The 25,466-nt window shown below is 39.9% G+C and overlaps 1 protein-coding gene across 2 annotated transcripts; it reads right to left on the reverse strand.

The window, feature by feature from the left end:
• Positions 1-2,136: 2,136 nt before the first annotated feature.
• MMGT1 (membrane magnesium transporter 1) lies at positions 2,137-11,646 on the reverse strand. Of its 2 annotated transcripts, XM_052663639.1 has the most exons (5): positions 11,394-11,646; positions 10,071-10,172; positions 6,897-6,949; positions 4,026-4,129; positions 2,137-2,415 (listed from the first exon to the last, which is right to left on the reverse strand). In XM_052663639.1, the coding sequence occupies exons 1-5, from the start codon at positions 11,470-11,472 to the stop codon at positions 2,256-2,258; spliced, it is 498 nt and encodes a 165-aa protein (XP_052519599.1). In that variant the 5' UTR covers positions 11,473-11,646; the 3' UTR covers positions 2,137-2,255. The 2 variants fall into 2 exon arrangements, with proteins under 2 accessions (XP_052519599.1, XP_052519600.1); XM_052663640.1 differs by lacking the exon at positions 10,071-10,172.
• Positions 11,647-25,466: the final 13,820 nt, after the last annotated feature.

Genomic DNA, 25,466 nt, shown 5'->3' on the forward strand with positions numbered 1-25,466 from the left:
AATTCACAGTTCTTAACATGAGAAGTTCTCACTCCACATAGAACTAAACAATATTTGGGAAGCCAGCCACGAAAGATCAGATACTATGGGAATCCAATCATATTCAATGACCAGAAGAGACAAACCTATACAGACAGAAAGATTAGTTGCTCAGGGTTGGGAGGCACTGGGAGGAAAGGACAGGTGACTACTAAAGGGTACAGGGTTTCTTTCTGGGGTGACAGCAACATTCTCAAATTGACTGTGATCATGGTTGCACGACTTTGCGAATATATTATAAAACCACTGAACTGTACCCTTTAGAAGGGTGAATAGTAAGGTACATGATTTATCTTAATAAATTTATTATAAAAACATACTAGGAAAGGAAGACAGGCCTCAAAAGAGAAGAAAACAACAGGCTCTTGCAAATCAAGTCATACCTAAGGAAACGGTAGACAGGCATGATGGAAGGAGCTTGTTTCTCGTACACTACTTTGATTTATATGACCACTTTAACTCCTGACTTCACATTTTAAACTCATTTCTAAATTATTTTCGATTTCTAACTTTGTTCTCCTTAGAGAGCAGAGTCAGTGTTCCACAGATAGATTGGGTTAGCAAAACAAAAACTAAACAATGATTAAAAGGTTAGCAAAACAAAACTAAACAATGATTAAAAACCCAATGACAAAATAATCTTGTACTTTGGGCTGTGTGTTACCTGGCAGAACAGCTGAGGTTCACTACTAGCAGAAAAAAAGCCATCAAGGATAAGGGCATCTTATGATTCTTGCCTAAAGCACATTTCCTTTTTAAATTTAAATTCCCTTTACACCTATACAATTCAACAAAAGCAACCTTCTCTACCAAGAAATGTTAAGCTTCCAGCAGATCAAAGAGCTAGCCAAATTTCCCTAAAATTGTTATTTCTAAAAAAATTCTAGTCTGTACCCTCATCCTCACCTTCAGCAACATAAAATGAAGACAGAAAACTCCAAGTCTGTTACAAATTGGAAGCTACGACCTTAATTTTTAAATTAAAAGATATTAGTTCCAAATATTTAGAACATATTTGGCCCAATTTCATTGAAATCTACCTTTAATAAGGTTTCCTTTATTCTTACTAATTCACTGCTGCTAAGTTGCTTCAGTCATGTCTGACTCTGTGCGACCCCATAGACGGCAGCCCACCAGGCTCCCCCATCCCTGGGATTCTCCAGGCAAGAACACTGGAGTGGGTTGCCATTTCCTTCTCCAATGCATGAAAGTGAAAAGTCAAAGTGAAGTCGCTCAGTCGTGTCCGACTCTTCGCAACCCCATGGACTGCAGCCTACCAGGCTCCTCGGTCCATGGGATTTTCCAGGCAAGAGTACTGGAGTGGGGTGCCATTGCCTTCTCCAACCAATTCACTAGTTTAGTATGCAATAAAATAACAGAGGCTTTGAATAAGTTAAACTGGCTAGTAACAACTAATTAGTTTTCTTCAGTGATCACTGTTCTACATAGGCAGGATAATTAATTCACAGATAGTCTTTCTGGTCTATCTTCAACTATCCTTACACTACATAATCAATTAGGGACATCTTTTTACAGATATATGAAGAGAACACAGGTAGCTCTAGGTAAGTTGAGTTTGTTAAATCTATTTGTTATGACAAGGGATTTCTGACACAAAAATTGCTCACTGCACACTGAACCCTGGAGAAGTGATGAAACAAGACAGCTGATGTTAGGAGGTATATGGGAGTGGGGTAGGGTGAGAAGTCATGGATAAATTAAAAACTGGCAAGTATCTGCTGAAGCAGAGCCACTTTTTAGGGGGCATAAGAAAAACTGATAAGTCACCATTTTGGTCTCTTTAGAGAAATCCATTTGTTGTTAAGAACTTAAGACCATTCATGCTGCAAAATGCAGTAGTCACACTATTTCCAAAAGGATCCTAAAAACTGTAGTGCAAAAGAAATCTAAGAAAATAAATAATTACAAAACCATCAACATTTTTCAAAGAAATGTGCTCAAAACAGTGACTTTTACAAAAAATGTGAATTTGTTTTAAATGCAAAAAGAATTCTCTCTATGAAAGATCGAAGACTCATTTCACAGATAACTTATACTGCATTAATGACTTGATTAACAGTGTACAAATAAGGGTCGTGGACTTTTTTAATTAGGTCTGAGCAATCGATATAAATACTGATGGGGGAGTGTTTTGTATCCCAAACTCCAATATTCCAGCTTTGTGTCCTGTCCTGTTATTATAATTTGTAAAAATCTTAACGACGCAGTGATTCAAGTTTTCGTAACTTCAATGATGTGTTAGAGGACAATGCATCTTGGTTTGAAGAATTTGTTGTATCCGAAGGCCGGAACAGTACTCGACCACGATGATTAAATACATAAAATGATGGGTGATTCCTTAGTGTGTCAAATGTCCTTAAAAAAAGAAAAGCATCAATTTTAGATAAACCTTGATAAAAGCCTATTTGAAAATAAGTAGGCTTCTAATAAATTATGAATTTGCTATGGGTTGTATTTTTAACTAAGTTTAAATCCATAAAATTAGACTATAATTGGTACTCATACTGTATTCACTTTTTGCCTGTACAATGAAAATAAGAAACCTGGAAAAGCAACATAATACCCTTGAAAATTTTTAATTCAGGCATTCCTTCCAGGATAACTATGAAAACAAATAATCACTCAACTTTAATCACCTCTGTGAATCTACCACTAGCCCACACCAAATAGTCCTTAAAAAAAAAAAACAGTACATAGATTGTACCTTTGATTATTCTCACTTGATCTGTCTTCCAAGAATCAAGTACAATGAAAGATTCCTTTTGGCCCTTCTGTACCCACTGTTGTCCAAACCTGTATATTTTGCTGCCATGTACTAAATTCATGTATTTTGCTACCACCTACTTAATGCCATTCTGTTTTACTGCTTTCTTTCTTGGCCCCTCGCCTGTGATTCCTGGTAGACTCTTTGTAAGAACAGTAGTGGGTGGTGATAGTGGAGTATTCTTTTCTTCTTTCCAGCGAGATATACGCAGTCTAAAAAAAGTTCACAAACACTGAAGTGTACAGCTTTTGGTGTTGATTTGTTTTTAAATATTAATTTCCTGGAAGGAAAGAGAACTCTTCTTTTGATAAAAACTCAAACCTCAAAGTCAGCCCACCTAAAAATCCAAGCATACCCCCACATAAAAGGGAAGCCTGACATGTGACTATATGAAATGTAAATTTAAAAGTAAAAGTAAAAAGGGAATGAATTTCCTGTAACACATAAATATGTACTGTGAATTCTTCTAGGGAAATACTGTGTTAAAATTTCTAGGATCAAGAATGTGGGTAAAGTCCAGAGATTGAATTGAACAAAGCTAAAGGATGATTCTATGAAAGTAAGCAATATAGAAAAGTAAAGCAAGCAAAGCTCATGAAAATAGCTTAGAAGTAGTATAGGAGGAAAAAACAAAGCAGAATAACAGATATACTTTAGTCCGAGGATAGAAAAGGGCCTGAGAGCAGAGTTTATGTCACAGACTAGGTTCAAGGGATAGAGGAAACATAAAACCCCTTAATCTTCCAAAGACTAAGCTGGGACAAGAGGATAAAAAGTGGAAAAAGGGAGGGAGGGAGGGCAAGGGAAGGAAAAAAGAAAGGAGACAGGGAAGCAAAGTGGTGAGGGGTGGAGGAGGGGGTAGAGGAGAGGGAAGAAGGGGAGGAAAGAAGGAAAACATTCCTGAGGGAATATCTTCCTTATATATCTATTTTCATCCATCTATCCAACAAACAAACAAGTAATTTTAAGCAACCATAATATAACATCTTCTTCTAATGTCAACAGTCTGTCATTCAACTTCCATTTTTCCTGTCAAATGAAACACTGACTCAATTTTTTTTACCTCATTACTCATACAAACTGCATGACCAAAATGTAAAAACAAAACCAACTTTTATATACCAGAAAACATAATTTTAAACTATGTAAATGAAGCAAAACCCCCATGAAATTAAATGTCTATGAAAAGGAAAAGACTTACTTATTTTTTAGTTCTGAAGTGGCATCCATGTCTTTAAACTCCCCTGCAATATGAACTATACCATAACAGGTAACTGCAAAGGCCAGAAGTGTCTGAAGAACTATCTGCGAGTATAAAAATTAAGATTACTCAACAACAAACAAATATTATGAAAATTTACAATTTTCTCTCCGTTTCTAGCCTCTATCAGGTATTTCTCCCAGATGCTATCAAGGAATCAATTCTCACTTTAAATGATTTGGACTCAAACACAATAGTATCTTCTATAAGTTCTGTGGATCAGCTGCAACAACATGTCTGGGTTCTGCTCAAATAGCAAAACAGGTACTGAGCCATTCAGAACTCGGTTATCAACTATGACCAACTTCTAAGAGCAACTATAAATGTTTTAATGTATTAGTGTTAGATAACACAGAGAATTAAAAAAAAAACACAAAACACCCCTTACCCACTGCTGCTGCTGCTGCCGCTAGGTCGTTTCAGTCGTGTCCGACTCTGTGTGACCCTATAGACGGCAGCCCACCAGGCTCCCCCACCCCTGGGATTCTCCAGGCAAGAATACTGGAGTGGGTTGCCATTTCCTTCTCCAGTGCATGAAAGTGAAAAGTCAAAGTGAAGTCGCTCAGTCGTGTCCGACTCTGTGCGACCCCGTAGACGGCAGCCCACCAGGCTCCTCCATCCATGGGATTTTCCAAGCAAGAGTACTAGAGTGGGTTGCCATTGCCTTCTCTGCCCTTACCCACTACCCAGCTTAAAAAAGAGAACATTACCAGTCCCTTTCAAGGCCCAGGTATCCCTCTCCAGTTATATCCCTCACCCTCCCTGCCAGTTAACTATTAGCCCCAATCGCGTATTAATCAGTTCCTTGCTTTTACTTATTTTACCAGCTCTATGTGTACATCTAAAACATACATTGCTTACTTTTTCCCATTTGAGCTTTTTTTTCTTTTGGTGAGATTCCTCCCTATTGTGGTATATAGTTATTACAGTCCATTCATTTTCACTGTATTTCATTACATGAAATTCCCACAATTTATCTATCCACTGTTGATAGCTATGTGAGCTCTTTCCTGTCTGTAACTTTTACAAAGTCAGGATGGATATCTTTGTGTATGTCTCCTAACACAAGGGAATGCAATCACAGGCATGAGAGTATACACAAATTCAACTTTATTAGGTAATACCAAACTGCTTTCCAAAGAGGTTGTGCAAGCATGTAAGCAAAAATTTGCAGTGTTTGATATTAACCAACATGGGATTACAGGCGTATTTTATTTTCCTGATTGTAATTATCTGTATTTATCAAATTTTTCCATTTGTAAACAGAAGAAAATTATTTTAAACAGATATAAATGAGTGCATATACACATGTGCATGTGTATGTATGTGTGTATGCATCTACCACAAAAACAAAGGTAACAAAAGAATGAATTAATAGTCACATTTACCATATCTTGAATTACAGACAAAGTCAAAATTAGCCACAAGCTATTACTCTAATTTTCTAAATCAAAATCTAATGTCATATGTTATGCTGGTTTACATCCCCATCATCAGTGTACCAAGACCTATTTCATACAATGCAATCATAGACATCATTAACAAGGATGTGGTAATTCTGAGCTGTCATGAAAATATGTCAAGATAAATCAATAAAAAAACTAGTTTTAAAAGTACACACATATAAACACAGTAACTTTTTTAAAAGAAAAATTCTGTGTGTTTTGGTTACATAAAACTATATACACACAAACAATGTTGTTTATGCATAGAAGAAAACTAAACAAACTGTTGGGAACCGAAGTAGAACTGTGAGCAATGGGTCAGTATTTTTTTTTTTTAATATATGGGGTCAATTTTACTTTTGACACTTACTGTTTGATTCTACAAAGAACTTACTACTTTTGTACTTTAAAAATCCAAGAAAGATCAAAAACAGGTGGGGGGGAGGGATTCCCTGGCAGTACAGTGGTTAGGACTTTGCACTTCCACTGCAGAAGGCATAGGTTTGATGCCTGGTCAGGGAACTAAGATCCTCGCAAGCCACAAGGCACGGCCAAAAAAAAAAATCCAGTAAAGATAAGAAACTGTGAGTGAAGTTCACATACTATTGCAACTTTAAAAAAAGAAGCACTTCTTATTTTTTAAAATCTTTATCACCTCTGTGTATGCCCCTAAACAATGTTTTGTTAGTTTTACTTGTTTTTAAATTTTATATATAAAAGAAACTTTTCTAAAAAATATAAGATTTTTAAAAAGGGGGGACTTCCCTGGTGGTCCAGTGGTTAAGACTCCATGCTTCCACTGCAGGGGACACAGGTTCAATCCCTGGTCAGGGAACTAAGATTCTGCATGCTTCAAGGTGCAGCCAAAAAAAGATAAAGTCAAATAATCAACTTGTTCAGTTCATCTCAGACTATGGACAGAGCAACTTCTAGAAAGACTATTTAAACTAAGTTCTAGGGACTTCCCCCATGGTCCAGTGTTTAGCACTCCACAATTCCATTCCAGGGGCCTGGTTTCATCCATGGTTGGGAAACTAAGATCCCACAGGCTGCACGGCACAGCCAAAAAAATAAATAAACCAAGTTCTAGAAACCAAACAGAAATATTTTGTTTCTACATCTTTGGGCTTTATAATGAGTGACAAAAAGTATATAACAGATGTTATTTCATGTCTGGAAAATTAAGAGAATAAAAAATAAAAAATTTTTTAAAATACATTTTAAGCTATGTGGCTAATTTTTAAACTGTATATAAATATATATTTTTATTGAAGTATAGCTGATTTACAATGTTGTGTTAGTTTCAGGTATACAACAAAGTGATTTGGTTATATATATTTCAATGGAATATAAATGACCAACTTACATCTATTGGCAGTGATTCATCTTCCTTTTCTGTTAATCGCATGTAAGAACGATCTATAAACCAGAAGCACACCATTAAGGAAAACTGTAGCCCATTTTTCTTAAAATGCAAGCAAATCAATATACCAAAGAAGCAACTGACATATGCTAAAAGAAACAATGCTAATCCTGGATTCCTCAAAAACCTCTATCTTCTAAGGCAGTCAGTCTGATCTTGAACTATTTTATTCCCATCGTGACCTGCTTTCTCATCCTATAAAACGGAAGAGTGAAAAGTGAGCAAACATAAGGAAGAAATACCTAAACAACTTTTCTTTCATTATTACAGGAAAACTAGAATTCTCTTAAATTCTTTCACTAACTGATCAAAGAAATCACAATTATTTAAAAATTAAGTCTACAGAAAAATCTCAACTCTAAAATAGCACTACCATTACATAATATGGACAAAGTAATATTGCTATGGAAATGTTTTTCTCAAGAGAATATGCTGGGGCAGCACTGGAATTGGAGTAATTCCTGTACATCAATTTCTGCTTCTATGATTCAATTATAATTCTGCTACTGCCTTAGCCTCAGGAGGCAGAAGGGTATGAAGGAAAAGGATCAAGGTTTGGAAGTTGAAAAGCCTGGATCATAATACCAGCTCTTCACTTTATCATAATCTCATTCAATGTGAAAGACACTCTCGTGGACTGTATCATGTATCTCAATCTCAGAGTGTTACAATGTAGGAGGGAGAGGGGGAATGTGCCTGAGAATATAGTAACCTTTAACTGCCTAGGTTTCTGCATCAGTAAAATGGGAATAATATGAGAATCAAAGGAGATACAGGATAGGCGCTCTGCCAAAATAAAGTTCATCACAGCAAAGATGAGCATGCCACAGCACCATAGGGTGCTACCTGCTGCCACAATCTGACAAGATACAATTAGCCTCAATGGTAATACTGGTCTCTTTCCAACATGAGCATTGTAAAGAGGTCCTACTGCAGTGATAAATGCCACAAGGCATTCTCATCTCACATAAAAACACAAAATCCTAATTCTAGAGGAACCTAGCAGTCTCTACTTAGTATGTGTTGTGCTTAGTCACTCAGTTGTCTTAGACTCTTTGTGATCCCATGGACTACTGCCCGCCAGGATCCTCTGTCCTTAGGGATTCTCCAGGCAAGAATACTGGAGTGGGTTGCCATGCCCTCCTCCAGGGGACCTTCCCAACTCAGGGATCAAAGCCAGGTCTCCCGCATTGCAGGTGGATTCTTTACCAACTGAGCCACCAAGGAAGCCCTCTACTTAATATACCATGCTTAAAAATTCAAATTGTGAGTAAGCATGCACTCACTGACTCTTAAAAGAGAATGTGTTTAGAGACATTTCTGAAGTTTTATCTCACAAGTTTCATCACAAGGACAAGTGTAAAAGAAAAATTAAACCAATGGCAAAGTAGGTTTTGGCTAACTTCCTACTGTCCAATTCCCAGCTACCTTTCTTTGCTTGAAGCCTAATCTGACTCTAATCCTACCTTAGTAGGACATTCCTCATCTGTAAAACGAAAGGGTTGGACTTCTGTCATCTGTTTCCTTGCTCTGCTGCTGCTAAGTCACTTCAGTCGTGTCTGACACTGTGTGACCCCATAGACGGCAGCCCACCGGGCTCCCCCGTCCCTGGGATTCTCCAGGCAAGAATACTGGAGTGGGTTGCCATTTCCTTCTCCAATGCATGAAAGTGAAAAGTGAAAGTGAAGTCACTCAGTCGTGTCCGACTGTTTGCGACCCCATGGACTGCAGCCTACCAGGCTCCCCCATCCATGGGATTTTCCAAGCAAGAGTACTGGAGTGGGGTGCCATTGCCTCTTCCGGTCTCCTTGCTCTAGGACTGTAATATTTTACAGCTGAAGTCTATAGTAGAAAATGACACAGTACCACTGTATCCTAATCTCCTCTAGGGCAGCACTTCTCAAATGAATGTGCATACAATCACCTGGGGATCTTATTAAAATGCAGATTCGGATTCCACAGATCTGAGGTGGGGTCTGAGTTTCTGCATTTCTGACAAGGTCCCAGATGATTTCCGAGATGTTGGTCTATTGACCACACTTATCAGCAAGGCTCTAGGTACCTCTTAACCCCTTCCCCCACCTCCAAAGAACAACTGCTCCCATCTCCATGTATCTTTACTTTTAGCATCTATATCACTTTATGGTGACTGCTGCTTGAATCACTTGTTTCTCCATTTGACTTTGAACTCCCTCAGGACATCACTGCACCTTCTAGCACCTAAGCACATCGCAATTTCAACCAATTACTCAAGACTGAATTTTACCAAGCAATGTAGCACATAGGCTCTAGAATCAAACTGCTTGTATTTGAAGCCCAGCCTCCTCATTTATCATCTTTGTAATTTTGTGCAAGTTTCCTAGCAGCGTGGCTCAATTTCTTCATCTTTCAAAGGTGATAATAATAATAATATCTATTCTTGCCTGGAGAATCCCATGGACAGAGAAGCCTGGTAGGCTACAGTCCACGGGGTTGCAAAGAGTCGGACACGACTGAGCGACTTCACTTCACTTCACAGGGATTTTGGAAGGATTGAATTACACAATACACATAAAGTGCTTAGTTCAGTGCCTGGCACATGGTAAGCTATTATTATTGTCATCATTAAAGACAGGAGTTTTGCAGAAACTGTCACAGAGAAAGGAGCCTGGGAAAACATGAGGACTAAATGTAATGTGATATCCTGGATTGATTCTTGGAATAGAAAGAAGACATTAATGGGAAAACTGGTGAAATCCAAATAAAAGCTAGGCTGCACTTAATAGTAATATACCAATGTCAGTTTCCTAGTTGTGATATCATACCATAGTAATGTAAGATGTTACCAATGAGGGAAACTGGGTGAGAATACAGTAACTATTTGCACTATCTTTGTAACCTTTCTGTAAATCTAAACTTTCAAAATAAATTTTTTTAATAAAAAAAACTTTTTATTTAAATTGAACTATATTTATTTATTTTTTTAATTTTAAAATCTTTAATTCTTACATGTGTTCCCAAACATAAACTTTCAAAATAAATTTTTAAAAAATTAAAGCTGAATTTCTGTCAAGACAAACGTTGTCATAATACATGTATCTAAAAATGTAATTTTAATAATTTGATCATTTTAATTACCGTATACATAATACATAGAACGAAAGATTTTATCTTGAAAACTGGAGCTTTGAAGGAATTCACATTTCATTTTCCACTTTATTCCTGAAGATGGAAAGTAATCTAGCAAATAAAGGAAAAAAGTTCAACTCTGAATTTCCCCCCTTCGTTCAACAAATTTATTGAGTAACTACTGTAGGGAACATTATGCTGGGCACTGAGATTACAGCAATGAACAAATATACATCGTCCCTGCCCTCATGGGCTCTATAGTTTACAAAAGAGATCAGAAAACTTTTCCTGTAAAGGGTCAGATAATAAATATTTTAGCCTTTGCAGGCTTTACTATCTCCGTTGCAACTATTCAACTTTGCCCTTAGAAAGCAGCCAGAAAATACCTAAACGGGCATGACTGTGTGCCAATAAAACCGATGGACACTGAAACGTGGATTTTATATAACTGTCATGGATCATAAAATGATATTCTTTTGCTTCCCCCCCCCCCCCAACAAATTAAAACTCTAAAAACATTCTTAGCTAACTGCAAAAACAAGAGGGAGGCTGCATTTGGCCCACATGCTAGAGTTTGCTAACCCTTGGTCTAGGAGAGAAGGAAGACCTCAAAACAGATCAACCGTCTCATTGCACTGCATCCTCTGCTGGAGTCTGTTTCTTCTTGACAATACAATCTATATGTATGATAAAGTACTTTCACTTTGCTTTTTTCTTAAACTTCCCAATCACTCTTTGACATAGAAAGGGCAAGAATTAAAATCCACCTCAATGAAGCATCAGAGAAGGGATATGATATGCCCAAGGTCACAGATTTAGCGGTAAAGCAAGTTTTAAGAAGCAGCCCTCCAGTCTCCCAGCCCGGTGCTCTTTGCCCCATATCACAGTGCCTCCCAGAGGCAAGTGGTCACCTAACTTCCCAGTCCTCCTGGAAAACCCAGGAGTGCCCAAGACGCTGCCACCTAGTTGTCATGGAACCATGAGCATCCGAGGTCCTCGATCTGACACTTTACCAGCCCCGCGATGGATCTGACAACACTTGTCCCAGATTCCCGGAAAGGCTCCCTTTCTGCCCACCCCGCAGCCCACCGATCCCCTCTCCCCAACATCCCCTTCCAACCCTGCTATAATCCCAGTTGCCCCACTCTCCTCAAACTCAAGACTCCAAGCTTTCCACCGGGGAGCCCCGCACCGCTTCTCACAGTCACCCCAAACTCTAAGGTCTCAAATGACCGTTTCTGGGCCACTCGGTCCAACACTCCTTCTTGGGTGCGCCCACACGCCGCCCGCAGAGTCCCGCATGGGAGCTGTCCCTGTCCCCCAGGCACTTACGCTGCGCAGCGGAAAAGGCCGCGTGGGCTAGGGCAAAGAGGCCGATGCCCACCAGCCCCTTCCATAGCGACGGCGCCATGACTCCGAAAGAGCAGCCCAACAAAAGAAGCGAAGAGCGGCAGAGCCGTTCCTTCCTCCACCGGCGGGTGTCCGCGCAGCGCAGAAAGATGACGTCACTGAACCCCTGGGCGCGAAGCGTCTCAGAGGTGGAAAAACAGAATAGCCGTGAGAAAGCGGAAACGGGAATGCTGGGAAGAAGGGGGAAAAGACGAGGAAAAAGGTCCAGGAATGCTGAAGAGCCGGGCCTGCGCCGCGCTGCCGCTCTCGGAGAGGCGGGGCTGCGTGGAGAGCGTAGAAGAAGCAGCGCAGGCGGATCAATGGGGAAGTGGAGACGAAGGTGCCAGCAAATGAGCGCGGGCCGCGGGGCAGGGGGCGTGGCCTGCGGAGAGGCGGGGGCGGGGCCTATGGAGAGTTCCGGGTAGGGCAGAGGGACAGTGGACTCTGCAGGAGGTAGTTAGAGGCTGTCAGTGCCAGATCCCTATGTCTTGGCCGGGGATTTTTGTTTGTTTTGCTTTTCCCTCAAGCTGTGCTCTTTGTTTTCTGTTGATCTTTCTTGTACTTCAGCGTACTGGGAACTGGCATTACGGAAGGAGGCACTAGTGTGAAAGCGAGGGAGCTAGTGGGGATGTAGAGGAAAACCACCCAGGATTTGGAGGCCCTGAACACGTGGCAAGCGGGGTACACTCAGTAAAAGTTAGTCCCCTTCTCTTTACTTGTAAGTGGTCTATGTGAAAGATTCACGCCCAAAGGGGTGTAGTGCCGTGGGAGTCTTTTGTCACTAAGGGGACCATTTCACATTGTGTGTGCCTAGTCGCTCAGTCGTGTCCGACTCTTTGCGACCCCATGGACTGTAGCCCGCCGGGCTCCTCTGTCCATGGGGATTCTCCAGGTAAGAATACTGGAGTGGGTTGCCATGCCCTCTTCCAGGGTATCTTCCCGACCCAGGGATTGAATCCTGGTCTCCCCCATTGCAGGCAGATTCTTTACGGTCTGAGCCACCAAGAAAGCTCAGTCTTCTGTCCATGGGGATTCTCCAGGCGAGGATACTAGAGTGGGTTGCCATGCCCTCCTTCAGGGAATCTTCCCAACCCAGGGATCGAACCCATGTCTCCCGCATTGCCGGTGAACTCTCTACCATCTGAGCCACCAGGGAAGCCCACATTTCACATTAGGTTGAAATAAAAAGGGAGGAATAAAAGGATGATAACAATACTGGCTCATCTCTCTATCTCTCTGATCAGAATAAAATATACTCTCTCGATTTGTATCTTTGTCTTCATCCCCTAAAGTGTAGACATTTCACATTGACCTCTTTACCTTCTATTCTCCTTTGGCCAGCTCACCTATACCTCCCCACTGCTTTCAGCCATTGTCAATATTAGTGATTCCAAATTGACAGCTGTAACTCAAATGTCTCTCCTAAGCTCCAGACTTGCATTTCCAACTCCTTGCTGATCATTTATTTCTATCACATGGCACTTAAAACTTAATATGGCCAAAATAGAATTCATTCCTTTTCCCAAACTCCCATCAACTCCTCCCTTGCCACCTGACTGGCTGGCGCAATGTTGTAAACTGCATATCACAGGGTAAATGCAAAGTATGATGATCACCATGCTTTCCCTTTAACGTTGTCAGAATTCTACATTTTAGCTACTCAATTTACTCATCTCACTTGCTATTAGAGGCCTATCCTGGCCACGCTTTTAAATTTGCATTCTTCCCATTCCTGAGGCCCCTCAACTGCTCTATTTTCATGTCACCTTCTAAGATACACTATAATTTACCTATTTATTATGTTTCTTTTGTTTACTATCTCTCTTTGCCCAGAAATGTAAGTTCCAAGAGGGCAGAGATTTGTATCTATACCTAGAACATTGCCTGTCACATGGTAGGCATTCAGTGTTTACTGAAAGAATGAATGAATTGTGGGAAAGTGGACGGGGTGTATCCTCCTTAGAAATGATCTCTATAGAGCGTCCTTCTGTTATTTTGAATTGGGTTCAAAAATCCCTCTGGACTTGTACACACACTTACATTTTGATAACATTTTGATGATAAGCATTTTCTGATATACTTGAGTTTCCTCAAAGCTAAAAAAATAAAAAATAAAGGAAGGTATCCAGGAGTCATCAGTTCAGTTCAGTTCAGTTGCTCAGTCGTGTCCGACTCTTTGTGACCCCATGAATTGCAGCATGCCAGGCCTCCCTGTCCATCACCAACTTCCGGAGTTCATTCAGACTCACATCCATCGAGTCAGTGATGCCATCCAGCCATCTCATCCTCTGTCGTCCCCTTCTCCTCCTGCCCCCAATCCCTCCCAGCATCAAAGTCTTTTCCAATGAGTCAACTCTTCCAATGAGGTGGCCAAAGTACTGGAGTTTCAGCTTTAGCATCATTCCTTCCAAAGAAATCCCAGGGCTGATCTCCTTCAGAATGGACTGGTTGGATCTCCTTGCAGTCCAAGGGACTCTCAAGAGTCTTCTCCAACACCACACTTCAAAAGCATCAATTCTTCGGCACTCAGCTTTCTTTATGGCCCAACTCTCACATCCATACATGACTACTGGAAAAACCATAGCCTTGACTAGATGGACCTTTGTTGGCAAAGTAATGTCTCTGCTTTTGAATATGCTATCTAGGATGGTCATAACTTTCCTTCCAAGGAATAAGCGTCTTTTAATTTCATGGCTGCAATCACCATCTGCAGTGATTTTGGAGCCCCCCAAAATAAAGTCTGACACTGTTTCCACTGTTTCCCCATCTATTTCCCATGAAGTGATGGGACCGGATGCCATGATCTTCGTTTTCTGAATGTTGAGCTTTAAGCCAACTTTTTAACTCTCCTGTTTCACTTTCATCAAGAGGCTTTTTAGTTCCTCTTAGATTTCCTCAAATTTACCTATATAGCTTTTGTCCTGGATCCCATTTTCCAAACATTTAATTATAGTCATTATTTTTCTCTGACCCTCACCCGTTTCGTCATCTCTAAGCCAAGAGTTGACAGAGTACTTGATCAATGTCAAGTATGGTATATTATATTTTTTACAAATGTTCAGTTCAGTTGCTCAGTCATGTCCAACTCTTTGTGACCCCATGGACTGCAGCACACTGGGCCTCCCCGTCCATCACCAACTCCAGGAGTCTACTCAAACTCATGTCCGTCGTGTTGGTGATGCCATTCAACCATCTCCTCCTCTGTCATCCCTTTCTCCTCTGGCCCTCAGTCTTTCCCAGAATCAGGGTCTTTTCCAATGAGTCGGTTCTTCATATCAGGTAGCCAAAGTATTGGAGCTTCAGCTTCAGCATCAGTCCTTTCAGTGAATATTCAGGACTGATTTTCTTTAGCATGGACTGGTTTGATCTCCTTGCAATCCAAGGGACTCTCAAGAGTCTTCTCCAACACCACACTTCAAAAGCATCAATTCTTCGGCACTCAGCTTTCTTTATAGTCCAACTCTCACATCCATACATGACTACTGGAAAAACCATAGCTTGACTAGACAGACCTTTGTTGGCAAAGTAATGTCTCTGCTTTTCAATGTGCTATCTAGGTTGGTCATAGCTTTTCTTCCAAGGAGCAAACATCTTTTAATTTCATGGCTGCAGTCACCATCTGCAGTGATTTTGGAGCCCCCCCCCAAAATGAAGTCTGTCACTGTTTCCATTTTTCCCCCATCTATTTGCCATGAAGTGATGTGACCAGATGCCATGATCTTCGTTTTTGGTCTATTGGGTTTTAAGCCAACTTTTTCACTCTTCTCTTTCACTTTCATCAAAAGGCTCTTTAGTTCTTCTTCACTTTCTGCCATAAGGGTGGTGTCATCTGCGTATCTGAGGTTATTGATATTTCTCCTGGCAATTTTGATTCCAGCTTGTGTTTCATCCAGCCTGGCGTTTTGCATGATGTACTCTGTATATAAGTTAAATAAGCAGGGTGACAATATACAGCCTTAACATACTTCTTTCCCAATTTGGAACCAGTCTGTTGTTCCATGTCCAGTGCTAACTATGTATAAACGTCACAATCAAGATGAAGAAGGAAAAGGCAACCCACTCCAGTACTCTTGCCTGGAAACTCCCATGGACAGAGAAGCCTGTTAGGTTGCAGTCCATGGGGTCACTAAGAGTTGGACACAACTGAGTGACTTCACTTTCACTTTTCACTTTCATGCATTGGAAAGTGAAATGGCAACCCACTCCAGTGTTCTTGCCTGGAGAATCCCAGGGATGGGGGAGCCTGGTGGGCTGCCATCTATGGGGTCGCATAGAGTTGGACATGACTGATGTGACTTAGCAGCAGCAGCAGCAGCAGCAGCATATTCGTGGGGTAGGATTTTAATTGTCTTTAATTGTCTTATCTTTAGATTCCAATCTGAAAGGAAGCCAAGATATTCATAGTCACAGTTATTAAAGACTTTACTAAGTTACAGTTACTAAATACCTTGGGTCCACTCATACAGTGTTCTGTACATTAGAGCTATTCCCAGAGGTGCAAGGTACAGCTAATGGCAGCAGTGTTTTCACCAGCTCTTAGAACAAGAGTCAAACATCATGAAAAAGAGCATTTAAATTGCTGGGTGATGAAGGAAGTGTGTTTAGTTTTCCCAAAGAAATAGCCATTGTTCATATGCATAGTGGATAAATGATGAGGATGTTATTAAAGGTGGGGATAGCCATCTCTAAAGCATTTCCAATGGAGATAGAGATGTTTATGAAGGCTCATCACTGTTTCCCCAGGAGAGCTGGTTGAATAGAGAAAGCACTGCAATGCCAGAATTGTTTTCAAGTTGATTAACAGCCATCCAGCTGGAGAAGTAATTTCATGCAGCATGTCCATGTATCCATTATCCCTTGCAGATTCTCCCCCTACCTAGCACAATTTGTCCTTTCCTACTTAGTTCAAAAACCCACCTTCCCTAGAAATGATGACCACAAGTTTAGTAAACATGTCATCTCATATAGATATTTTAATAACCCTGCATTTTTGCCCCCCTCCTTCCACATTTACTGTTTGGATATCATATTTTGCATCTTTTTGTTTTGTGTACCCTTAACTAATTATTGCAAATACAGATGATTTTATTACTTTTGTCTTTCAACCTTCCTATTAATATTATACATAGTTGATTTACTACTTCTACTGTATTTTTGCCTTTACCAATGAGATTTTTCCTTTTGTAATTTTCCTGTTTCTAATTGTGGCCTTTTCTTTTCCACCGTGACAAGTTCCTTTAGCATTTATTGTACAGCTTGTTTAGTGGTGCTGAACTCTTTTAGCTATTGTTTGTGTGTAAAACTTTTGATCTCTCTATCAAACCTGACTTAAGACCTTACTGGATAGAGTATTCTTGGTTGTAGGTTTTTCCCTTTCATTACTTTAAATATATCTAGTCTGTAGAGTTTCTGCTGAAAAGGGAGATGATAACTTTACAGAAGTTCCGTGTATATAACTTGTTGCTGCTAATAGTCTCTTTATCTATAATTTCTGCCATTTTTATTACAGCATATCTTGGTGTGGTCCTCTTTGGGTTCCTGTTTGGGATTCTCTGTGCTTTCTGGACCTGGATGTCTGTTTCCCTGTCTTCCAGATCAGGGAAGTTTTAGCTATTATATCTTCAAATATGTTCTCAGTCTCTTTATCTCTCTCTTCTCGTTCTCGGACCACTTTAATGTGAACGTTAGTTTGTTTGATATTGTTCTAGCAGTCTCTTAAGCTGTCCTCATTGCTTTTTATTCATTTTTATTTTTATGCTGAGCTTCAGTGACTTCCACAACTCTATATTCCAGCTCCTTGATCTGTTCAGTACTGTTGATTCCTTCTAGTGATTTTTCATTTTAATTATTGTATTCTTCATCTCTGTTTAGTTCTTTAGGTTTTCTAACTCTGTTAAAAAACTTCTAACTTCTCACTCTGTTCATCCAATCTTCCCCCAAATTCTTTGAATGGCTTTACAATCATTACTTTGAACTCTTTATTGGTAGATTGCCTATCTCCACTTCACTTAGTCATTCTGGGATTTTATCTTGTTCCCTTGTTTGTAATATGTTTCTTTGTTGCCTCGTTTTACCTAATTTGCTGTTTTTATTTTTATGTATCTGTAGGTTGGTTACAAAAGAACACTTTTATCTTCTTTATTTAGAACAGATTTTACTAGATTTCAATGCAATATATTCTTTAAGCCTATAACTATTGTTAATATAGCTTTATTTCTGTTTCCAGTCCATAAGATTCTTAAAACAAAATAATATCAGCTTTAGTGCCTATTTCACAATACAAAACAAACAAACAAAACATAAAAAAAGACACCATTTGCCAAATAAGTTATTTGTTCCTAAGAGTATCAAAAGTGCAAAATATTCACCTTCTTTTCAGGTCTGTGTTGAAAGTATAATCATCTTCCTTGACACACTGAACAGAGAGATTCAACAGCTGCCAGGCTGCATTTCTTTATTGGGGACAAGGTCAGGTATTTGGATGTGGACAGCGTTTCATTTGTCAAGTTGTTCTGCATCAGTTTTTCAGTAATTTCACTTAGGAAAAAAGGTTTGAGTGTTTGCTCCTAATCCTTTGCTCCATCAGAGCTTGGGTCCCTGTGTCTTTCTTTCTTCCTTCCTTCCTTCCTTCCTTTCTTTCTCTCTCTCTCTCTCCCCCTCTCTCCCTCTGGCTCTCTCTTTCACTTTCTTATTGTCAACTCCAGACCACCAGGTTCTGGTCCATTAAAGGACCCCAACAAGTGGCGCCTGAACAGGGACTCTGGTATACGTGGCATTTTGGATGGAGTGACTCAGGGCCTATTGAGGTTGGGACCTATTGAGGTCAGTAAGTACTAAGACACGGGTCAAATGGCTGGAAAACCCCATCATTTCTCTACTTTACTTCACCATTTGTATATAGCTCAGGGACTTTCAGTTTTGTGCCAATCAACAGAGGCTTGCTTTCAAACAGTGGTTAAATGTAATCCTTGGTTCCCTGATAAAGGCAGTTTTGATTTAGAAATTTGGCACTGGGTCAAAGAAAATGTTGAACGAGCCACCAGGCAGAGAAAAAATATTCCAGTTGATTTCTGGCCCCTATGGGGTCTCACTAAAGCTGAAATTCTGCCATTTCAAGGTAAATTCTAGCCCTCCCAATATTCGACAACAGACAGAACACTTATTATATGAATATAAAATAAATGATAATACTTTACAAAAGGCCCAATTAAAACAACATAAAATATTTCAAAATTTTCCTACTAATCCTACCCATACTGCTCCAAATGCTCCTCCTCTGCCAACAGGCACAACTCCAAAAGCCTCTCCTTTGCTAGAACCTAATAATTCTGATAACCCACTCCAGTGTTCTTGCCTGGAGAATCCCAGGGATGGGGGAGCCTGGAGGGCTGCCGTCTATGGGGTCGCACAGAGTCGGACACAACTGAAGCGACTTAGCAGCAGCAGCAATAATTCTGATAATGACTCTCCTGAGACGTTTTTTGACACCCAACCTGGTGTCAAATGCTCTTCTGGACAATAATGATAAGTCCTTGGCATAGACTCATATTTGCAAAAAATCAACACTTACTTGCTCTCCTCTGCGACAGAGGCTCTCTGAATTACTGGCTTTGCGATCACAAATTTCTGATGCCAATGGTTTCTTCTTCTTTCCAGTTTTAAGAAATCCTGATGCTCAAGGGCACATAATACCTCAATATGATGGTATTACTCTTTTTTACATGCAATAAATGAAAAAGGCAATAACTATATATGGCCCACATTCGCCTTTTACTAAAGAGCTTCTAAATGTTGTGGCATCTTCTATTGGAAACTTTATTCTCTATGATTGGCGAGTTTTAATAAAAGCTCTCCTTAAACCAGGAGAATATCTTCAATGGACAATGTGGTTTCATGATATAGCCTGAGATCATACTAACAAGAATGCTTGAGCTGGCACTCCCCCAAACCAAATTACTTTTGAAACGTTAACTAATGTCAGACAATTTGATATCATAGAAGCTCAAATACAATGCCCTCCCTTATTGAATGAACAATTAAAAACAGTGGCCCTTGAAGCTTGGAATCGAATTACGCCTCAAGAAGAGCCTACAGGTAGCTACACTAAAATATTACAAGGGCCAGTGAAATTTTTGCTGATTTTTTAGCTAGATTCAGTTCAGTTCAGTTGCTCAGTCATGTCCGACTCTTTGCGACCCCATGAATAGTAGCACACCAGGCCTCCCTGTCCATCATCAACTTCCAGAGTTCACTCAGACTCACGTCCATCTCGTCAGTGATGCCATCCAGCCATCTCATCCTCTGTCGTCCCCTTCTCCTCCTGCCCCCAATCCTTCCCAGCATCAGAGTCTTTTCGAATGAGTCAACTCTTCCAATGAGGTGGCCAAAGTACTGGAGTTTCAGCTTTAGCATCATTCCTTCCAAAGAACACCCAGGGCTGATCTCCTTCAGAATGGACTGGTTGGATCTCCTTTCAGTCCAAGAGACTCTCAAGAGTCTTCTCCAACACCACACTTCAAAAGCATCAATTCTTCGGCGCTCAGCCTGCTATTTCCCATACTGTAATCAGGGAAGAAACCAAAAAACAGCTAGAGAAATTACTTGCTTATGAGAATGCAGATCAGGAATGTCAAAAATCTATCGCTCCAATTTGTGAGACTGGAACTATTATTGATTATTTGAAGGCCATCTAGGATCAGAAACTCAAAAGATGCAAATGCTAACTGAGATAATGGCTGCTGACGTTAGAAAGAGAAATGAAGGATGCTTTACATGTGGAGATAAAAACCATTTAAAAGGGGACTGCCCTAAGAAGGCTAGTAAAAATCCTACAAAAATCTGCCCTCGCTGCCATAGAGGAAGCATTGGGCCAAAGATTGTAAATCTAAATTTGATATTGAAAGAAAACCTATTCCAAGAAACTCCAAGCAGGGGACCCCCCAGGTCCCGTTCAACAAAAACCAGGGACAAATTCTATCTTTTCCCTCAAAGCCTAAACATCCGGCAGTGCTTCCATCGATATACCAGCCCTAGATGATTTTTTCCTTTACCCTCAAGCAGTCACTTCTAAAATACCTACCGGACTTTTTGGACCCCTGCCCCCACAAATCTTCAGTCTTTTACTTGGCCAATCTAGTTTGACTTCTAAAGGAATTACTGTTCACCCTGGAATAATTGATTCAGATTACAAAGGAGAGATTCAAATTATGTCATCTCAGATTCTATGACAATTCAAAAACGTGGACAAAATTGCTCAATTACTTCTTTTACCTTACATTTCTATTAACTCCTCTGATAATGTACAGACAAGCGGATTCAGCAGTACAGATGAAAAACAATCCTTATGGACATCATTGGTATCTGAATATGCCCAACCAAATATATCAAAATTAATGGTAAAAGATTTTCTGGTCTCCTCGACCCTGGATCTAATATTAATATTACTATTATTTCCAAACACTTATGGCCCAAATCCTGGCCTATACAAAAAATCTCTTGCCAAATTGCAGGAATTTCTCAAACCAAAGTACAAAAAATTTATCAAAATGTTCAAATCTACCCATATGAAGGATCAAAAGGCCAGCTTGCAACATTAAGACCTGATGTGATAGATGTACCCCTTAATCTAATAGGAAGAGACTTACTTATGCAATGACAAACTCAGATATACATTGCACATTTTTCCTAAGGGCCACTGCTCATTTAACAAACAAAGCAATTACTAAAATAACTTGGAAGAATGACGAGCCTATTTGGACAGAACAATGGCCCTTTACGAAAGAAAAATTACAGACTACTAAAGAACTTATAGACACACAATTAGAATTGAAACATATTGAGGAATCTTGCTCTCCTTGGAACTCTCCTATTTTTGTTATAAAAAAGAGATCTAACAAATGGCATCTCTTAACAAACCTTAGAAAAGTTAATGCATCTATGAAACCTATGGGTACATTATAACCAGGGATCCCATCACCTACTACTATTCCTCAAAATTGACACATTATTATTATTGATTTACAAGGCTGCTTTTTTAATATACCTTTACACCCTTTAGACCGGGAAAGATTCACTTTCTCTCTCCCTTATCCTAATCATATCGGGCCTCGTAAAAGATTTCAATGGACTATATTACTTCAAGGTAATATAGTCCGTTGAATACAGACTTTACATCAAATGTGACAGCAATTCCCTCATGCATATATCATTAATAATATACTATAACTACCACCCTGCTTACTTAACATATATGCAGAGTACATCATGAGAAATGCTGGGCTGGGAGAAGCACAAGCTGGAATCAAGATTGCTGGAAGAAATATCAATAACCTCAGATATGCAGATGACACCACCCTTATGGCAGAAAGTGAAGAGGAACTAAAAAGCCTCTTGATGAAAGTGAAATTGGAGAGTGAAAAAGTTGGCTTAAAGCTCAACATTCAGAAAACGAATATCATGGCATCTGGTCCCATCATTTCATGGGAAATAGATGGGGAAACAGTGGAAACAGTGTCAGACTTTATTTTGGGGGGCTCCCAAATCACTGCAGGTGGTGATTGCAGCCATGAAATTAAAAGACACTTACTCCTTGGAAGGAAAGTTATGACCAACCTAGATAGCATATTCAAAAGCAGAGGCATTACTTTGCCAACTAAGGTCCGTCTAGTCAAGGCTATGGTTTTTCCAGTAGTCATGTATGGATGTGAGAGTTGGACTGTGAAGAAAGCTGAGTGCCGAAGAATTGATGCTTTTGAAGTGTGGTGTTGGAGAAGACTCTTGAGAGTCCCTTGGACTACAAGGAGATCCAACCAGTCCATTCTGAAGGAGATCAGCCCTGGGATTTCTTTGGAAGGAATGATGCTAAAGCTGAAACTCCAGTACTTTGGCCACCTCATTGGAAGAGTTGACTCATTGGAAAAGACTCTGATGCTGGGAAGGATTGGGGGCAGGAGAAGAAGGGGACAACAGAGGATGAGATGGCTGGATGGCATCACCGACTCGACAGACGCGAGTTTGAGTGAACTCCAGAAGTTGATGATGGACAGGGAGGCCTGGCGTGCTGCTATTCATGGGGGTCGCAAAGAGTTGGACATGACTGAGAGACTGAACTAAACTGAACTGAACTGAACTGATAACTACAAAAAGGAGAAATGATATTTTTGACACTGAATAGCCATGATATTCTTCAGACTCCAGAGAAAACTGATTAAAATAAAATCTTTCTTGAAATTGCAAAACTGGTTCTTCTTACACGTGCAGTTAGGAAAAGGTTAACTTGTTAAAATACTTTTTTGGAGCTCCAATTCTGCCTGGGAAACAAAAACAATCCTAAGAAAAAACCTAAAGTTAACTCTTATCATGTCCTTGGGATACACAGCCCACTCTATCTGAGATTCCAGCCATAAGCAAATTGGTGGAACTAAAAAAAATATATACATATATCAAAAAGATATTTTAAATTTCAAACAGAAAACTATGTCTGTCTGTCTATCTAAAATTATCTATATCTCAATGTATGTCTTTGTTTTTGGATAATATGAAGTTAATGAGCTCTATTTAAATTCAAGTTCACATGAACTGAAAAAATTCAATATTAAATATAATGTTTATTTAAATATAAATATAATTTAAATATAATTATTTGCTAATCTAATTAAGACATGTCTTAAATCATCAACATTGTATAATACTTTTATTATGCCTAGATTAAAGGTAAAACTAAATTTGTCAACAAAAAACTAACTCTTTATATATATATAAATATCTAAATAAGATGAAAATTTTTAAATAAACTGTATTAAAAATAATTATATTTTTAAAAATGTCTATCTAAAATAATCTCTTAGGATTGGGGTAAATTCCTAGAATTCAACTAAACTAAATGACAACAGTTTATTGAATAGCTAGGTCATTTCCAAATAAAGTAAGATTTTAAAACATTAATTACTGAACACTAACTTCCTCTTACAAAAAGTTTTTCTTACAGAAAAACTAAAGAGATTTTAGACTATTAATAAATATAAATATATATTATAATATATAATATAATAAATATATTCATCAATCTATAAAATGCTAATATACAAGACACTTCATAGTTGCTAAAGAAAAGTAAGATATACGCTTTTAATAAAAAGAAATAACAAATTACAAATAAAATGATAAATACAAAAATATAAAAAAGGTTTATGACAAATGAAAGAGAATTTTATGGCAAATGGATGTAACTCATTGCCCTGAACTTTCTTCCTCTTCCTTCTTACATGTCTCAATCGATACAAATTCTTCTTTTATATGGGCCACACCTCTCCGAGGTGAAACTACACGACATGTTATAACCCACCTGTTAGCTTACTTTGCAATAATGAGAACACCTAATTCTATAAAAACAGACAATGGCCCTGCCTATATTTCTAAACAATTCAAACAATTTTTACATTCATTCTCTATTAAACAGATTACAGACATTCCTTATAATCCACAAACACAAGACATAATTAAACTAACACATACACACTGAAACTACAAATAAAAAATTAAATAAGGGGGAATATACAAGAACACTTTCATCTTCCTTATCCAGAACAGACTTTACTAGATTCCAATGCAATATATTCTTTAAGCCTATAACTATTTTTAATATAGCTTTATTTCTGTTTCCAATCTGTAAGATTCTTAAAATAACATCAGCTTTAGTGCCTATTTCACAATACAAAACAAAAACACAAACATAAAAAAGACATTATTTGCCAAATAAGCTATTACAGGTCGGTCTTGACAGTATAGTCATCTTCCTTGACACACTGAACAGAGAGATTCAACAGCTGCCAGGCTGCATTTCTTTTCCAGGGACAGGGTCAGGTATTTGGATGTGAACAGTGTTTCATTTGTCAAGTTGTTCTGCATCAGCTCTTCAGTAATTTCACTTAGGAAAAAAGGTTTGAGTGTTTGCTCCTAATCCTTTGCTCCATCAGAGCTTGGGTCCCCTTGTCTTTCTTTCTCTCTCTCTCTCTCCCTCCCTCCTCCTGGCTCTCTCTTTCACTTTCTTATCATCGGCTCCAGACCACCAGGTTCCGGTCCATTAAAGGACCCCAACAGTTGATTATATTTTCTGAGCCTGCATAAGTGGCCATTTGTAGAGGATATCCTATGAGTCCCACTAGTACACTCCACTCTGGTCACCAGAGCTGTGTGTTGTGGGGTGCCCCCTATGTGGGCTGCATGGGTCCTTCTGTTGTGGTGGGCTGACTACTGTGGGTGGTGTGGTAGGCATGGCTGACACCCAGTCTGATTGGTTGCCAGGCTCTGCCTTGTGCAGAGGCTGCAGGCTACTAGTGGGTTGGGATCAGGTCATGAGGCTGCTGGCTTAAGAGCCCCAGTGGGTTCCAGGGCTACTTCTAGCCTACTGGTGGAAAGAACCAGGTTCTGGGGTAGGTGGTTGGAGGGCCAAGTTTTCCAGATTTACTGTCATCCTGCTGATGGGTGGGCTGGTTCCTAATAAGGCTGGCTGAGGGTTCTGAGGTGTCCCCAAGGTGGCACTTATCCACTGATGAGTTGGGCCAAATCCCAGGGTGACTGGCTGAGCCATCCAAGACATCTCAAAACTTGTGTTGGCTTGCTGGTGGGAACAGCTGGGGCCCATGGGGTCCCAGGACTAGTGCCAGCTTACTGGTGGGCAAAGCCAATTCCTGGGGTCTCTGGCTATAGGGCCTTGGAGGTCCCAAAGCTGGTGTCAGCCTACTGGTGGGTGGGAAAGGATCCCTGGACCACTGGCTAAGGGGCCCAGGGTGTCCCAGAGCTGGTGTTGACCTGCTGGTGGACAGGGATGGGATCCAGGTGGTCCTGGGGCTGTGTCAGCCTACTGGTGGGTGGGACCAGGGCCCAGGGGATCCCAGGGTTGGTGCCTACTCACTGGTGGGTGAAGGTGTTCCCAGGGCCAGTGCTGGTCCACTGATGGATGGAGCCAGGTCTCAGGATCTCTAGCTGCAGGGCCCTGGAAATCCCAGGGATGGTGCT

Source organism: Budorcas taxicolor, chromosome X (assembly GCF_023091745.1).
Source record: "Budorcas taxicolor isolate Tak-1 chromosome X, Takin1.1, whole genome shotgun sequence".
Classification (NCBI taxonomy): domain Eukaryota; kingdom Metazoa; phylum Chordata; class Mammalia; order Artiodactyla; family Bovidae; genus Budorcas; species Budorcas taxicolor.

Excerpts from the sequence above, each read along its gene's own strand:
- MMGT1 (XM_052663639.1), bottom strand. The coding sequence starts at position 11,472 with ATGGCGCCGTCGCTATGGAAGGGGCTGGTGGGCATCGGCCTCTTTGCC. Across the intron at positions 4,130-6,896 it reads ATGAATCACTGCCAATAGAT|ATAGTTCTTCAGACACTTCT; the intron begins GTAAGTTGGTCA and ends TTATACTCGCAG. Across the intron at positions 2,416-4,025 it reads ACTTCAGAACTAAAAAATAA|GACATTTGACACACTAAGGA; the intron begins GTAAGTCTTTTC and ends TCTTTTTTTAAG.